The sequence below is a fragment of the Mustela lutreola genome, chromosome 9 (genome assembly GCF_030435805.1).
Source record: "Mustela lutreola isolate mMusLut2 chromosome 9, mMusLut2.pri, whole genome shotgun sequence".
Classification (NCBI taxonomy): domain Eukaryota; kingdom Metazoa; phylum Chordata; class Mammalia; order Carnivora; family Mustelidae; genus Mustela; species Mustela lutreola.
The window spans coordinates 11101859-11119620 of record NC_081298.1 but is presented as its reverse complement, the minus strand read 5'-3'; the positions used below and the strand labels follow the sequence as shown (position 1 = coordinate 11119620).

The following is a 17762-nucleotide window of genomic DNA, read 5'->3' as shown; positions in this document are numbered from 1 at the left end:
AATCAGCAGAAAAAGTCAAACATCCACTCTGTCCAGTAGTGGTGAGTGCAGGGCAGGAAAGTCACACCAGGATGGGGGATGAGGAGTCTGAGACTGGAGGGAAGAGCGGTGGGGGATGACATGGTGCCAGAGAAGGCTTCGCTGAGGAGATGAGGGGGTGAGCCTGGACGCCATCTTGGGAGGAGAACATTCCAGGGAAAAGGGAGCATCACATGCAAAGTCGCTGAAGCTGGAGCAAACCTGGTTTATTGTGGCGGGTGCCTCATTGGCTCCGAGGGGCCACAAAAGCCAGACCCTGCAGAGCCTCCTGGTGTAGTGAAAATTGTGGCTTTCTCTATTAGAGAGATGGCAGCCATGGAGGGTTTAGGTACACATATAGGCTTTGACATTTTAACAGCTATAAAATATTTTATTGATTGGACTGTTAGGTACTTAACAAGTCTTCTATGATGGGTAACTTCTGCTGACCCTTAAATTTAATAAAGCTAATATATGAAGATGATAAAAAAAAATTCAGACACGGTATGGGGCACGTTGTAAAGCTTCTCCCTCCCACCGCTGCCTGGTAGCCGCCCAGATCCCCTCCTCAGAGACAACCGTTATCACCAGTGTCTCCCTCCAGAGGTGGTTTCTGTGTCTTAAGAAATACCGATGTATTTCTGCCTGTATATGCAAATTGTCCACGTGTTCTGTACCTGTACCTTGAATCCATTACATGTAGAGCTTTCTCCTTTTTGACAGGTGTGTAATATGACTGCACTGTAATGTACTAACTGGTCTCTAGGTGGGCCTTGGCCTGAGTGTGGGAGCATTGAATTCCACCTTGGGATGCTAGAGAGGTGCCCATGTAGAGTGAGTCTCCTGCACAGACCGGGAACACAGCAAGTGCTCAGCAGATTGGAATGAAAAGGGTTTGCCCATCTTTTCTTGGGAGTCCCCAACTCTGGGCTACACCCCATAGACTTGGACCCCCAAACTCCCTTGAAAGCCATTTATATCTGGGGATGGTGATTTTGACTCCTTCGAAGGGCCTATGGGGTCAGGCCCAAGGCTGAATCATTGCTTTCAGGCAAGTGCGAGACACTCAAGAGGTTTTGTTTTTTAAATCAAAGAAGGATAAGGGTGGAGGCTGAGCCTTGACTCATTCCTTGAACTTTCTGTAGACAATGTCTTCTTCCTGGTTGAGATTAACTCTTTGATTGATTTGCTCACTGATTAATGATCTAATCAACAGGAGCCAGTTGGCCTAACATACAAAGAGCTCTCAGCAACTAAGAAATTCATCAGCTCTGTGACCAAAGGACGTGAAGGGAAAGTTCAGAACATGAAGAAACAGAAATGGCTTTGGACGATGAAAAAAACCCTCCACCCCATCCATGTGAAATGCGCATTGTGACTAGGAGGTCTCACGTCCCCTTATCAGATGGGCAATGATAGAAAAGTCAGACAATACCCTCCCTGAGCCAGGTTTTAAGAAGGGATCCTCACCACCCTGCTGGTGGAAGTATAATATTTTAACCTTTTGGACATTTGGACATCTGGACAAATGTATCAACATTTTATATAACATAACTTTGACCCAGAGTGCAAAGATGTGTGTGTACAAGACATTTATTCACTGAAATTGCCACTTTGTTTATAGTACCAAAAAACTGTAATCTAACCGAAAGGTTCAGCAGGAGTCTTCCTGTTAGATAAATAATGTAGTTGTGGTATAATTCATACAGTGGAAGAGTATATAGTCCTGCAAAAGATTAAGGAAGCTGCGTGTAATGATACAGAATAATCTTCAAGACACTGAATATTGTTACTTGGGAGGAAAAAGCAGAGTGTAGGCTAGCATGTGGGTTCCCATTGGTGGTACATAAAGAAGACACGTACATATATATATAACATACATATAAATAATATATATTAATATGTACATACCTTGTTTCTATAAAAACCATCTCTGGAAGGTCCTAAAAGACTGGTAAAAATAGTTGCCTTTGGGGAGGATATCTGGGATGAAGAGATTTTCTGCTTTGGATGGTTGTCACATTTTTAGTTATTGTTTTTATTTTTTAACTTTTCTTGAGGTTTTATTTATTTGAGAGCGTGCAAGAGAAAGCAAGCATTAACGGGGCAGCGATGGGGGAGGTGGAGGGCAGAGGCAGAGGGAGAAGCCGGCTCCCTGCTGAGCCTGGCTCCCCTCATCGTCATCGTGGGGCTCTGTCCTAGGACCCCCCCCCCATCATGGCCTGAGCCAAAGGCAGACACTTAACCCACTGACCCACCAAGGCGCCTCTATTGTTTTTACTTTTAAAGATTTGATTTATTTGACTGATCACAAGCAGGCAGAGAGGTAGGCAGAGTGATAGAGAGGAGAAAGCAGGCTGCCCGCAAAGCAGAGAGCCCAATATGGGGCTTGATCCCAGGACCCTGGGATCATGACCTGAGCCGAAGGCAGAGGCTTTAACCCACTGAGCCCACCCAGGCGCCCCTATTGTTTTTACTTTTAGTGGGGGATGGACACCTGTGGAAAATGCAGGCTTCTGTTCACCTTTATCTTCCTCTCAGAGGCCATTCCTGGCCACATGAGATAGTCCCAAACTGTTCTCCGGGGCAGGTGTCCCAGTTTTCACTCCCTTAGGGGCGTACGTGCCAGCCCCGCGCCAGGCGGCCCAGGAGCGGGCTCAGGGACAGCCTCCGCCAGCAGAGGGCGCGGGAGGACCGCGCCCCCGGGCGTGGGGCGGAGAGCGGGGAGCAGTCTCCCGGCGCGGCGGGGTCCGCGGTGGCTCCGCCGCCGCAGAGGCCACTTCCGGGAGGACCTGACACCACTGCATCTAGAGTGTCACCTTTCCCCTCCCCGCTTACGCAGCCTGGTCGGAGAGCGGGTCTGTCCGGCCGGGGGCCTCCTGTGAAGCCCCCACCCCGCCCACCTCCTGGTCTGCGCCGCTTCCAGGAGGGAGGGGAACGAGGGCGGGGGCAATTCGGTCAGAAAGGAGGGAAGGGCGCAGGGTCCTCCCCCAGCTTTGTACTCCCAGACAGGCGCAGGTGCCTGACCAACCGAGGCCGAGGAAAATGGAAAGCCGGAGGCCCAGGCCCTGATGTCTGGGAGCTAGGGGCTCCTGGACGCTGCCTCTCGGCATCCCCAGGAGATAGGAAATAGGATTTACTCTGACCTTATGGGATTGTACCATACATTGTAAATCCATGATACTGTTGATAAACATTTGGGTCGTTTCTAGATTTTCGCTATTAGGAACAAGGGTTTGGTGAATATTCTCTTGTTTCTTCCGAGTTTAGGGCTGGGCAGCACTTCTCAGCTTTGGTGGCTCACTAGAATCACCTGGAGAGTTTTAAAAAAATGCTAATACCGGAGGCCGCCCCCACCCCTACCCAGACTAATTAAATCAGGATGTCTGTGGAGGTGGGGCCGGGGTTTGGGTGTTCCCTAGGAGAATCTAATCTGCCGCTGGGTCTGAGAACCCCTGTGACTCAATTGGCCTAGGACTAGAATGCTGGGAGGAGGAGAGTCACCTGTTACTAGCGGATGCCAAACTTTTTCAAAGTGGTTGTGCCCATTGACACTCTCAGGATGGGACAAAAGTCCTGCTGCCCTCACACCCTAATCAACACTTGACTTTGACCAAATTTTAACTTTTTTTTCTTTCGATGGGTGTGAAATGGTATCTCGCTGTGGTCTAATTTGCATTTCTCTCATTACTAATGAGGCATTTGGTGAAAATGATGAAACACTGAAAAGAAGCCGGCCAGGTGAAGATCTGGGGGAGAAAGATGGGGGGGGGGGGCAGTGGTGGCCAGCAGGTGCCAAGGGCCTGTGATAGGAAAGGGCTGGGGATGTGGAGGAACACAAAGAAGTGTGGAGGGAGATCATTGTGCCTGGGGAGTAGGGAGAGTGGCTCAAGACAAGGTCAGCATAGGTCAGATTGGCTGGGCGGAGGGCTGTGGTGAGGACTTTGGCTTTTACTCTGGGTGAGACAAGAACATGGGAGGCTTTGAGCAGAGAGACGTGGCCTTACTCCTCCCTCTGGCTCTGCGTGGAGAATTAGGACATTTTGAAATGAAATAGACACAGAAGGGAGGTGTGTTCTTCCTAGTGACTGCATATGGCCCGCCTCCCCCACCTTACCTTCGACTCACCAATTAGAACATAAGTTCGTGGACCAAACAGACAGTTGTCCCTTCCCTCATTCTACGTGGTGAGTAGGGGGACTTACGGGTTTTCATAGTTCTTGCTTCACAGATGGACTCAAGCTGGGGTGGGGGTAGGGGGTGGGGACCTGTGGATTTATTTCCGGGCCCTCTTACCCCAGGCCTGGCATGGCCCTGTCTGGAGTGAGTGGGTGGGCTCCCAGCAGAGCTGAGAGTGAGGCTCCAGGTGTTCCTCCCTGGGCCCACCCCACATTTGATCAGTCTGTCCCCCTCCCCCCCATCCTGGCATTAGGTACCTTAGACACAGGATTTCTGACCCCCGGACAGGCGAGAAGACCCACCTTGGCCCCTCCCTTCCCTGCTTCTTTCTCCCACCTGCCCAGAGTGATCTTTCTCAACCAAACTCTAACAGGTCCCTCCTCAGCTGAAAATCCTGTCTTGGCTCCCACTGTCCTTGGGGCAAAGTTCAAACTCTAGGCCCTGGAGGCCCAGCAGACCTGACCTCTCCAGCCTGCCCACCCCACCCCCATCCCTGGGAGCTGCTCTCAATGACTCTGAAGTAGTTACTGATTCTAACCTCGGGCCTTTCCCCTCGGTATTTCTTCACTTCCTCTGGGAAGTTGCCCCGGACCCCCTGTCAGGTGATCTTCTTGACTGTCACAGCGCCCTGTGGCCTCCCCGCGCATCAAAGCACACTTCCCTTTGCTTAATTATCCCCTGTTTAGTCCGTCTCTCTCCCCCACCAAACGGCGAGCTGCCCTTCGGTAGAGACCCCGAGTATTTTGTTCAGGGATGTGTCCCCAGCTCCGGGAATAGTGACTGGCACGTAGCGGGTGCTCAGTAAACATTGGCTAAGTGAAGGAATGGATGCCTTTTGCTAGATGATGCCAGATTGCTTTGCAAAAAGGCTGTGGCATTTCACACTGCCAGCAGCCACGTGAAGGTGTTCATTTCCTCGCATCCTCCCCCGAAATGTGTATCGTCCCTCGTCAATCCCACGCTCTTTGTGAGGCGCCAGCCAGACCGAGGAAATTTCCGCCCCCCTCCCCAGCCCGAGGCGGAGGCGGTTTCGGAACGTCAGGTGCCCAGACCCGCACTGCGCGGCGCCAGGGGGCGCCAGAGGCGGACGACCGTGCCGCGCTGAACTGGCGGGGGCGCGGGGTCCCGAAAGGGGCCCCGTCTAGCCTGGAGCTCCCGGCGCCCGCCCGCCCGCACTCCGCTGCGGGGCGATCAGCGCAGCGCCCGCAGCCGGGCTTCCTTAGCGGCCCCCGCCCGGCCCCCAGCGCCACGCGGCGCTAGCCCCGCCAGCCCCCGGCGCACCTGCTCGGGGCGTGGCCTCTGGAGAAGGCGCGCCTCGATTGGCGCGGAGGTGACAAAGGGGCGTGGCCTCATCGTGCCCCGCCCCATCCCGAGGCTGGCGTACTTAAAGGAGTTGGCGGCGCGTCTCCACTCACAGCGCAGCGGCACGGCCTCGCGGGTGGAGTGCTTCGGGACCCCTGCGCGACCCGGCAACCCCGGCTGCTTCGGCCACCATGCCGCGCTCTTTTCTCGTCAGGAAGTCCGCCTGCTCCCGCCGGAGGCCCAACTACAGCGAGCTACACGACTCTTCTCCAGGTGAGTGGACGAGGTGAGGGACTCCCGGGGGCTTCGGGGAGACCCGCAAAGGCCGCGTGGGGGTCCCCTTGGGGGAGGGGGCCTCGGGGGCCAAGTCCAGGGCCCGGAACAGAGCCCAAGGGGCTGGCGCGGGGCAGTGGGCGCAGGGGCGTGAGGAGCCCGGGGCAGGTGGATGCGGGCGGTTGGGGGAGGGCTTTCCGAGGGCGGGGGTCTGGGGTGAGGAGACTGCGCGGCGGCCCGGCCCCGACGGCGGGGAAGCGAGGGGGAGCGCGGCCGGAGGTGGGGCGGGGGGCACGCGCCTGGGGAGGGGAGGCGCCGGCGCTGGCCCGCGGGCCGGGAGATGGGGGGCACAGGGGGAGCGCCCCTGAGTCGGGGTGAACGGCAGCGCCCTTCCTGTAAGATTCGGAGGCCGAGGCGGGTGAGCCGGGCGGCCCCGGGTGAGGAGGGGCTCCGGGCGGGCAGGACGGGCCGCCCTGGTCGAGATCCCTTCGTCCCTCCAGTAAGTACTGAGTGCCGCCCCGCGGCCCCCGCCCGCAGCAGACCTCTGTTTGTTGACTGACTGCGCGACCGAATGCCTGACCCTGCCCTTTTCTCCGTCTCCCTTCAGAGTTTACCTTCCAGCAGCCCTACGACCAGGCCCACCTGCTGGCGGCCATCCCACCTCCCGAGGTCCTCAACCCCACGGCCTCTCTGCCCACGCTCATCTGGGACTCTCTCCTGGCACCCCAAGCCCAGCCCATCGGCTGGGCCTCCCTTCTGCCCCAGGAGGTCCCCAAGGCCGTGGAGCTGACCTCCCTGTCGGACGAGGACAGTGGGAAAGGCTCCCAGCCCCCCAGCCCCCCCTCACCGGCTCCTTCGTCCTTCTCTTCCACCTCAGCCTCTTCCTTGGAGGCGGAGGGCTATGTTGCCTTCCCAGGCTTGGGCCAGTTGCCCACGCAGCTGGCTGGGCTCTCCGTGGCCAAGGACTCCCAGACTCGCAAGGCCTTCAACTGCAAGTACTGCAACAAGGAATACCTCAGCCTGGGTGCCCTCAAGATGCACATCCGCAGCCACACGCTGCCCTGCGTCTGTGGCACCTGCGGGAAGGCCTTCTCCAGGCCCTGGCTGCTGCAGGGCCACGTCCGGACCCACACCGGTGAGTGTCCCCATGGGCCGCCGCCTTTCTCCTCGAAGTCCCCACTGCCTTCTCTGCCAGCGCTGGGGGAGGAGGGGCGCTCCTGGGCTTACTGTGATTTTGCGAATGTGGAAACTGGGGCTCCAGTCTCCTGACTCCTGGCTCGTTTGTTCAGGGGCTTGGCTCCCTGAAATGTTTGGCAGGAACATTCATTCGTTCCTCAGCTAAGCAGATGGGAGAAGTAGATAACTTTGTCTCTGCAGTCGCCGTTTCTCCACCAAATGGGTTGGAGTTGGATATGGGAGAGGTGCAACCAACACCTTGCTGCCAGGCCAGGTGTGAAGGGGCCCACCTCACTCCACCCTCCCCCAGCCCAGCCAGGCAGGATGTTGTGAGACCCCCCACCTGCCTCTGAGTCCTTCCAGAACTTCAAACCTTGAGTCAATGTTTCACCTCTCTGAGCCTCACTTTACACGTTTGTAAAATGAGCATAAGAACATCTTGTGGGGTGTCTGCGCCAGTTAAATGAAAGAAAGCACCTGGGCCACCACCTGATACATGATAAGTGCACAGAAATGGTTTTGATATTTGCTCTGCTTCCATGCTGTGTGACCTTAGACAAGCGATGTAATGTCTGAGCCTCAGGATTATGATAGCATAATCCTATATGGTGGATTCTGACAGCATTTTGTAGGTTTAGCCATCAAGATTCAGTGGCTCCTCAGTCACTTCATAATAATTTGTTATCATAGTTCTCAGATCTGCTCTCCCTACCCCCACCACGGAGTAGATAAACTCAGTCCTGTTACCCAGACCTGGGAATACCTTTGGCAGCAGGAAACAGGTCTTAATGTTTCAAAACCATAATAAATGGGAGATGGAGTCTCTTCTGTCCTCTAACTTTCTGGAAATGTGGAAGAGGTAGCCACTGTGTCTTTTCAGAACTTGAAAGGTGGAGGCCACCATATTTGGGGCTGCTCTTTGGGGAGTGACTTTGTAGAAGGTTCAAGGGTCATAGCTGTCAGCTTTGGGGTCAAGCTGACTGGGTTGGAAGACCTCAGTTCTGGCATTTCCTGGCCCAGTGGCTGACCTCTGATCTGTGAGGGTCAGTGGGGCGGTTTGTTAGGCCTGGCGTTTTGCAGGCGTTACTGGTATCGTTATTACTCCTACAGAGTGTCCCTGGCATCCTCCCCAGCTGGCAGACCATGGCTCCTCATTTCTCTTTGTGCACACATAGCCCTGATTTTAAAGGGACCCGATAGAAGGGTCCAACTGCCTGGCCTGTCTTGGGCGATTGCCCAGCTGAAGAGGGCTCTATTTGGAGGAGTCAGAACCCTTGGGGTGGTACTCCCCTGAGCCCCCCAGCTTCTCTCCCCACCCATCAGGACATTTTCATGTAAAGGCACGGCTGGGACACAAAAAGCCTGTTGAAATGCACCATCACCATCATTGACTCCCATTGTGTGCCTTAATGGTGGGCCCAGTGGGTGGGGGCTGGGGGGGGTGGAGCAGGTGCATGGGCCAGTGGTGCCCAGCACCTGTTCCGGCCGCAGCTGCTGGCCCACAGCGTGTCAGGCCCCTTTAATCCGAGGAGTATCACATGTACAGTGCCCCCCTCGGCGGCCTTTGTCCCCGCCGGCTTGGTGCCGATTTCACACTCGCCAGGATCGCCATAAAGACGTCTGCGGGGGTGGGGGATCTGCAAGGGGTGCAGGTCTGTGCCTGCTGCTTGCACACACAGACCTCCACCCCAACATATCCTATAAGGCCTCCTTCCTCCTTTGTTCACGTTCGTGTCTAATCATACATGACGTAAAGGTAACTTCACGGAGCACTTGCTCTATGGGGGGGGGGGGCATCGCCCATGGCTTCCTTCACCTGGGTTAATGCGGTAAATCAACAGCCTTAGGAGGGAAGTGATGTCCTAATGCCCACCTTACAGATAGGAAACTGAGGCAAAGAAGGAAATCAAACTTTTTCCAAGTCACAGCTCATAAGACTGAGCCAGGGCTTCTTCATCTCTGCCAGGGAGGTGAGAGGGAAGTGGTTTTCTGTGCCTGGGGTTGCCCTTATCCATATCTGCGTACAGTAAGCCCTTAGTTCACAAGGGAGCATGTGAAGTATGAAGAACTTCACTTGGACCTTATGGTGCAGTCTTCAGACCCTTCAGGCCTAGTATGCAGAGGGTGCTCAATAATGACAAGTCAGTTAACTCAGACATCCCTTCCCTGGTCTCCTGCTAAATTCCCCCCCTCTGTGGTGTGGCCTGTTCCTTGTATTTCTGCCCTAGGAGACAGAGCCCTTGAATGGATGGCTCCATAGTGACCTCAGACATCTGACTTCTGGACCCCTCCCAGTGCCCAGCACAGTGCCCCAGGCAGCCAGAAGGTTGATGGGATTCATTCATTCCCTGCTCTTGAATTCCAACCCTGGGATTTAACAAATGGGCCATGGCCTAGGGGCATATAATGCTGGGAGTGGGAGGGTAGAATGCTATTTTTTAGTAAAGAATGCTCAGCATTATTGCCTGGCACAGAATGGAAGCTCGATAAGTACTTGTTTAATGAGTTATTATTCAGATTTTTTATTTAGGAATTGCACCCCCGAGGAAGAAAAAACAAAATACAGCACTGTCAGTGTTTTTGTACTGTGAACGCTTATCATCTTAGTTGGGGCAGGAATTAGGAAAAGTTGGTGAACAGCATTTTCTGGTGGTGATTGAATGGTCGGGCTCTTCGGAGCCTTTAAAAAAAGACTTAGCTATTGTATAAGCACTTACTGAGCGCTTACTGTGTACCTAGCTCTGCATGCATAACTCTTTTTCAGCATAACCTTGGCCAGGCAGGTGGTGTAAGGGCCACAGGTGGGAAGGAGTTTTAAACAAGGTAGAGGGTAAAAGGTTTCTGTAGCCTCTTGGGGGTCCCAGGCCCCAAGCCCTTGGAATGAATTCAGGGGAGGCCCCTGCTCTTGGGACTCTGTCTGATTGCGGGACAGACAAGACTTGACAATCCCAAACGTGGTCAGCATTGTGATGGGGAAGCAGCTCAGAGAAGGAGCTGAACCTGTTGGGGGCAGGGGTGTGCCAGGGAGCCTTTAAGGCTGACCCCAGCTTTGTCCCCAGCTGAAGTAAATCCAGGAGTGATCATGAGGAATACCCACTGTAGCCCCCTTAACTGAGAGGCCATCTATATAGTGATTAAAATCAGAGGCTGTGGAGTCAGGCTGCTTGGTTCTTGCTGGGCGGCTCTGCATATGCTACTTGGCTTCTCCGTGCCTCGGTTTCACGGACTCTAAACTGAGGACAAGGGTAGGATTAAGGGAGATGAGCATACGGTGCTCCTTGCTGTCTCTGGCACAAAGTAAGTGTTCAGTAAACGCAGTTGCCATCATGGTCTCAGCTGGCTTGCCTGGGTAAGTGCTTTATTTCCCACCTCTGGATTACCAGCCCTTATAGGGGTGGGGATGAACAGCTCCATTTTACAGATGAGCAACTGGAGGCTCAGAGCAGCCGGATGACTTGTTCTAGGTCACATGGTGGGAAGTGGCAGAGCTCCCAATCATATCCAAGCCTTTGGACACTAGATAATGGCCTGGTTTTTCTGGGTCATGGGATTCCTTCAGGGGTGGGGTGATACGGCCTCTAAAGGCCCAGGTAGGTGGATGGGCGGGCAGGGATTTCAGTAAATAAATGTCCGCTGTTAGCCCAAGTGGTTTTAGCACTCAAGTCCTGTTTCTGTCCCCAGGCGAGAAGCCCTTTTCCTGCTCCCACTGCAGCCGTGCCTTTGCCGACCGCTCCAACCTTCGGGCCCACCTGCAGACCCACTCAGATGTCAAGAAGTATCAGTGCAAGACATGCTCCCGAACCTTCTCCCGTATGTCCCTGCTGCACAAGCACCAGGAGTCAGGCTGCTCAGGGGGCCCCCGCTGACCCTCAGGGCGCCTCCTGCGCCTCTAGACCACCCCCTGCATCGCAGCCTCTCAACTCCAGAAAGAAGGTGCCCCCATACTTCTCACTGCCACGGAATTCTCTTCTGAGCTCCCCTGTTTGGCTCTCTTGGCCCCGCAGGGCTCTGAGGACCATGTTCCAGTTCTCTCTGCCCCAGGTGCCAGTGGGCTCTGAGGGAGGCCTTGCCGTGGACATGTCTATGGATGGGTGATAGGGAGGGGGGTTTACAGCCGACTGTTCTGGAGTCTGGCTTCTTTGTGTGGGTTTGTGTATCCAAAGGTGTTTGGATACAGCTGCTTTTGAGCTCCAGGACAAAAAGGAAGACTGATAGGAAACTACCCCCCACTCAGGGGAACCCATTCCTCCCTGACCTAGAACCCTCAGGCCACCCCTCCAGGAGGTGTGACTAACTGTGCAGTAATCCACCCCCAGGTTCAGCCTGGGGGCCTGTGGGCAGTCACTGACACAAGGACGTGTCTAGACCCCAGGTTGCCCCGGGCCGGGCAGCTATCTCAGTCTCCTGTTTGTCACCGTGGCACCTGTCTCATGGGCAGTTCAACAACAGTCCCAAAAGGGTCTGTGAGTAATTGCTGTCACTTGTTGGGGGCCTGAGTGGGGTGCTTCAGCCCGACCGATGTGTCTCCCAGAACTATTTTTGGGGTCTGACAGGTGGCCCCAGGAGGAAGATGTTTACATTTTTAAAGGTACACTGGTATTTATATTGCAAGCAACATTTTGTACTAAGGAAACATTTTGTATAGTTATATGTACAGTTTATTGATATTCAATAAAGTGGTTAATTTATGTATTAAAGTCTACTTCATTTTATAGGAGGGTGAGTGTTTTCCGGGCCTTCTGGAAGGGAGGAGGGGGGCAGGGATTCATGGAGCCCGGACCATTCCTGATGGGCTTAAATCCTGACATGACGTGGCTTTGGACCACTGACTTCAACTGTCAGGGACCTTATTTGTACAAATGGGTTTCCTCTGAGCCTGGGTGTCCTGTCTGATGCGGAGCATGGGAAACACCTGCGGGCCAGTGAGCAGCAGGGGGCTGTGGGTAGGTTCCTTGCACTTCTTACATCGTGACCTGGATTTATTCTCTCATCCTTCCATTTTGAGGCTGACCAGGCCTACAGGGTGAGAAGCCAGCTCCCTGGGTCTTGTCAACTGGACAGGCTGCTGGGCTTTGCCCCAGCACTGCAGGTCGTGCGGGGATGGGCTGACTGCTTCTCCGAGATGCGGGAGTGGGTTACAGTGAGCAAGAAGCGGACAGAGGATGTCCTTCCTGTTTCCAAGAGCTCTGGGCCCCGCTCTGGGCCCCACTCTGTCCTCCCTGTCGGACCCACACCTCTGTCTGGCCGCTGGGTACCAAATGGCCTTTGATGCAAGGAAATTGGCTGGCCGGAGCCGAGAGGGTGAGAAGCCAGGCCAAAGGGTAGGGGTCATTCAGCTTCCTGCTGGAGGACAGGACGGGAAGACGGTCGGCTTGTGTCCTGGGCTGGGATAATTCACTCCTGGCTGGCTGTCACGGTGACCTCACCTCTGGGGCCCTCCTGGGGCCAGGAGAAAATGAGTGTCCTTTTTGAGCACAAAAGGTGCTGAAGGTGCCAGTTTCCTGCGGGGAGCTGAGCAGGCGTTGCAGGCGTCCCAGAGCTCCCGAGCCCCACAGTCAAGCCGGGGGTGGGGGGAGCTTCATGTTCCAAAGGAGAGATGATTCTTTCTTCTAAACAGGAAATGGTGACCCGCAGGCCGGGAGCAGCCCTTAATGACTTGCAGCTTTCCTCCCAAAAGAAAAAAAAAGTTCTCTAACAATCGCCAAATTGTAGCTGGCCTCCCTGAAGGGAAGTTAGGGAGTTGCGGTTGGGGGGGGGGGGCGATGGGGGTTGGGCACCAATTTGCTGAAGGCCTACTGTGTCCGCCATCCGTGGGCTGCCACGTACAGGCGCCCACACTAAGTGCTGACAGCGACTGGTGAGGGGGTAAATGACTTCACACACTCCTGGGGCGGGGGGAGGGGCAGGCTTCATGGAGACCCCTCCCCAGCATCTAAAATGGGGTGTACCAGGCTCTGATCCTCCTGGGAGTTAGGGATGCCTGGGTTGTGCCCCTGTCAGGGCCTGGAACAAGGCTCTTCCCCGTGGGACCTCAGTTTCTGCCTCTACAAAATGGGGGCCATGAGGGCCCTGCCTTCCTCCCCAGAGCCTGGAAAGGGGCCTTCACTCAGTCGTGATGAGCATCAGGTGTGCCAGGCCCTGTTCTAGGCCCCCGGGCGCAGCCGTGAGCAGGCAGTCCTCCGTGTGCACACGGAGCTTAGGTTCTAGCGAGGGAGATAGCAAACAAACAAGTGACTAACTAAACGAGTCTAGACGCTCAGATAGAATTAGAGGGATCCACGGGGCAGACTCTCTTGATAAGCCAGAGCCTGTGCTGCGCTGACTTCCCAGTGGAAACCTGAAGGAGGAGAAAGTTCAGGCGTGGAGGGAACACGGAATGAAAAGGCTTGAGGCTGGAACAAGCTTGCTCTCTGCAGAGAAAGACCAGGACGGGTGGAGCTAGGGGGACAGCGTGGGACCAGTGAGGCTCCCACATCCTGCAGAGTGAGTGTGCGGCGTGAGGAGTCGGGATTTTAGTCCAGCCTCTAGCAGTCAGGGGCACCAAAGCAGGGGAATGATGAAGCCTGCTCAACTGATATGCGGGCTCCCCTGGCTCCTGGAGGAGAGCCCACTTAGTGGAGTTAGGGGAGGCGAGAAACACTGGGAGCCCTGAGGCTCTAGCAGAAAAGATGTTGGCCTGATTCAGGGTGATGGAGGCTATGGGGCCAAAGGCTCATTCAAGAGGCACAGTGCCCGGGGTGCACACCTGAGCGCTTATGGGCTTTAGGGCTATTAAAAAGGGATGTTGGCTCCCAGGGGCTGAGGTAGGGATAGGGATCAAAGGAATCAGAGGGTCCCTATGTCCTGATATGGAACAGTCCCCACTTAGCCACACTGCTAAGCGAAAAAAATCACCTACAGCACATGCTCCTTTTTGCGGGAAGAAGAAGGGGTGGAAATAACCATGTTCTTCATTCCTGTCTGTATTTACATATGGAAGCCCTGGAAGGATTTACAATAAAATATTAAAGCATTTCTCTAGGGAGTCACAGGAGGAGGCATGGGGCTGCCGAGACAAAGGAGAAGAAGCAGGGAGACGGTTTTTTTAGATTTTTTTAAATTATTATTTTAACGACTTCTTTTTTCAAAAAAGAAATCTCTACACTACTCATACTATGTCCAGTGTGGTGCTCGAACTCACATCCCGGAGATCAAGCATCGTGTGCTCTATGGCGAGGCCCAGTGTTTTAGATTTTTAAAACATGTTTACTTTAAAATAATTTAACCTGACAGAAAAGTTGGGAAAAAAGCACAACAAACAGGGATCTTTCATATGGATTCTGGAAAATATCAAACATTTCTCCTGCTTGTGTCTTCTCTCTGTGCACGGTTACACGTACTGACACACTATTTACTTCGGAATCATTTGAGAGTAAGTTGCAGACATGATGTCCCCTGAACTGGTACACATTTAAGCATGGATTTTTAAGGACAAGAACATTCTCTCCTACAAGAATACTCCAATGGCGGAAATCAGGAAATCGAGCTTCGGTGCTACACTATTGTCTAAGGCACAGACATCATCAAGTTTCTGCCCCCGTCCCAGGGACGTCCCCCCACAGCCCGTTGGGGGTGGAGTGAGATCCAGGGTCACACACTTGTCCTGTCTCCTTATTCTCCTTTATTCTGGGATAAATGGTCTTTTCTTGGTCTTCCATGATTTCAAAGCTCCTCAAGTGTTCAGGCCAGGTGTTCTGTAGAATGTCCCCCAATTTATGGGCCCAGCACGCTTCCGCTGTGCAACTCTGCTAGAATGTCCCCCAACTTAGACTTTCCTGACTCTTCCTAGTCGTTTCACTTGGGCAGTGCGCTCTTGGCAGAACCACAGACCTGGCGTTGTGGCTTTCTTAGTGCAAGGTATCCTGAGGCCCATGAGGTCCGCCTGCCCCATTAATGGTGACATCAGCTTGGTCCACTTGGTTAAGGAGCTGTCTGCCAGGATCAAGTTCCTCTTTTTCCCCTTTTGTACTTAATCTGTATCTTGTGGAGAGACATTCCGAGACCATGTGAATATCCTGTTACTCTTCAAACTTCCACCCACGGCTCTTAGCCCTCACTGGCGATTTTCACCTAAATCAATTACTACTGTGGTGCCCGCCGAGTGGTGATTTTCTAGCTCTTCTGTTTTCACTGGTTGGCTTTCTCCTGTAGGGCAGAGCTTGCCCTCTGTGTCTGGGCCGCAGCTCCGAGCTGCAGGGTTGCCAGAGATCGGGTGGGAACCAGCAGGGGCTGGTGGGGCCATTCGATCCTCCCCTGGGCTCTTCTTTATAAAATAAGTCCAGGAAATAAACCAATGGCCATGCAGTGTCCAGGCAGGCAGGGCTGGGCCCGGGCCACCTCGGACACATCTGGGCCCCATTAGGGACCCAGCGGTTACTTATGGGTGATCCTTGAGCTGGGATGGGGGTACTCTGGCAGGCGGGAAGCCGGGTCCTTCCTGCTCCTCTTTGCTTTTCCGATTGTTAACGTCACATGTTATAGGAGTTTATTCTTTAATTTAAAAGAAAGAGGAATGGTTAGATCTGAGGCTCATTTGACATGTGATTAGCATACCTTTTCCCGGTGCCTTTACTGTGCAAAAAGTTCAGTTTGTATCTGTCTAAATAAAAAAATAACATATTTACATGTGCACATGCTCTAATCTCAGCGACAGGAAAAGCCAGAGTCCTCCCCATGGCCCACAGGTGCTGACTCCATCTGGCCCTGGCACCTCTGCCTCAGCCCCTCCCCCATGCCCTCACTCCCTCCACTCTGCCCGGCCCTCTGTCACCTCAGGGCCTTTGCACTCTCCTCCTCTCCTCCCTCAGAGAGCCCTACACTGGCTCCTCCAACCCTCCCTCTCTGGTTTGCACCCAGTGTCTTCCCTGTTGAGATGTTTTTCTCCAAAGCACTTGTCACCATCCGACAAACCATATTTTCACTGTTCACAGTTTCTGTGTTGACCATCTTGCCCACCAGAATGTCTGCTCCCTGCAAGTGGAAACATTGTCTGCTCTGCTCACTGTCCAATCGCTGTCGCCTCGTGTCTCTTGTGCAGAAGGTGCACACTTGGTAAAATTTCGCTGAATGGTGAATGAACGCATGTGTGCCCCTAAGAAATACAGAATGGCCACCACACTTATGGGGCACTTTCTATGTGCTGGGCACCATGCCGAGCACCTCACATGGATTGACTCATTAAACTTACACAGCCGACTCAAGAAAGAGAAAACCAAGGCACAGAGAGGTTAAGTAACTGGCTCGGGGTCACAGAGCAAATAAGTGGCCGAGCTAGGAGTCGAACTTTGACTTCTTTTTTTATTGTTGTCATTTTGCTCCTTCTACCTTTGGGGTCGGTGTAATTACAACTTCTTAAATTGCAGTAGAACAGAGTCTGAGTCTTTATCTTGGCCTGCCCAGCAGCTCTGGCACAGAGGGGCCCATTTTGTTCCCAGTCTTCTAAAAAAAAACCCCACACACCCTTCTCCAGCCAGTAGGCAGCCAAAAGTGTGTTGCGATATTAGCGGTACTGGGGTGGGGTGCGCGCCCCCTGCAGACCAGGGGAGAGGCTTCCAGACTAGGAGCTCCATGAGGGTGGGACCACCCACCTGGTCCGATTTCCCTGTGCGCCGTGGGCCTTGGACACACTCTGGGCATCCCCGGTGTGGCTGTTCTAGTCCTCCCTTGCCCCTCCTAGCTAGTGGTCGCTCTCGGAGATCCTGGCATTCCTGGGCTTGTGGCAGGAAGGAAAGAAGGGCAGGAAAGAGAAGAAAAGAAAAAAGAAGGATCTGGAAGAAATATACCCACTGCTCATAGGGATTTTCTTTGGGTGTAGGTTCAGGTGCTAGTGAGGAGGAGGATATTTCATTCGATAGAATTTTCACTTGTCCTTCCACTATCATTGCTTCTTCCAAAGCGCCTCTCTTGACTTACAATCAATCAATCAATCAATCCTTTAAGGGAGAAACCAGATACTCCCATGGGGACTTGAAAGGTACCACACGCGCTGATAAGTACAGGTAGCAACTTGTAGGGCAGCCTGAAAAGATAGTACGATCGCATTTCTGTCAAGTTTTACCTCCCATTTCATGCCCTGTTGCCTTCTCGGAGAGGGAAATGTGTGCCCTGCGGGGTCCACGGGACTTCTGTCTGGACGGCACGGATGCTGGGGTTTTAATTCCCTTCTTGAGAGATCTCGGAGTTTTCTAGAACGTGCATGTGGTTTTCTTTCTAAACAGAAACAACACACACACACACACACACACACACACACACACACACACACTGATGAAGGACGTTCAAGCGGTGGCAACATCCCAGGGTGAAGACAGCCACCGTGTTTCTTTCCCGAGGGCTGTGGGGTGACATCTGGGAGCTGTTCGAGGCCCCTTGTGGGCACCGCTGTGAGCTTTGTCCTCAGCCTCCGTGTCCCTGGGCAGCATTGTCCAGCCCCCAGAGGCTATCACTCCCTGAAAGCCCGAGTATTTACTGTGCAGGGCTGTCTGCGCAGGGGTGGGTCGGTCCTGAGCAGGAGAGAGACAGACAGAATTCAGGCAGCTCATGGGACCTGCCCAGAACACACAGCTGGGAGGCCACGGGATTTCTTTGGGATGGCTTTGGATTTTTTCAATGCCTTGATTGAACTACAATTCACGTACCATATGCTTCTTTCCCTTAAAGGGCACAATTCAGCAGTTTCTAGCAAGTGCGCAGGATCGAGCAACCATCCCCACCGTGTCTTCCAGAGCGTTTCATCACGAATCAAGAACCCTCATGCCCAGGAGCAGCCACTCCCC

The 17762-nt window shown here is 53.7% G+C and overlaps 1 protein-coding gene across 1 annotated transcript; it reads left to right on the top strand.

The window, feature by feature from the left end:
- The first annotated feature begins 4277 nt into the window (after window positions 1–4277).
- On the top strand, window positions 4278–11639 carry SNAI1 (snail family transcriptional repressor 1). Its single transcript, XM_059133317.1, has 3 exons — window positions 4278–5772; window positions 6380–6907; window positions 10630–11639. Exons 1-3 carry the CDS (start codon window positions 5691–5693, stop codon window positions 10812–10814), a joined length of 795 nt encoding a protein of 264 aa, XP_058989300.1. The 5' UTR covers window positions 4278–5690; the 3' UTR covers window positions 10815–11639.
- The last annotated feature ends 6123 nt before the right edge of the window (window positions 11640–17762 follow it).

Coding starts and splice junctions, on each gene's coding strand:
- SNAI1 (XM_059133317.1), top strand. CDS start 5,691: ATGCCGCGCTCTTTTCTCGTCAGGAAGTCCGCCTGCTCCCGCCGGAGG. Junction 5,773..6,379: donor GCTACACGACTCTTCTCCAG/GTGAGTGGACGA, acceptor GTCTCCCTTCAG/AGTTTACCTTCCAGCAGCCC. Junction 6,908..10,629: donor CCACGTCCGGACCCACACCG/GTGAGTGTCCCC, acceptor TTCTGTCCCCAG/GCGAGAAGCCCTTTTCCTGC.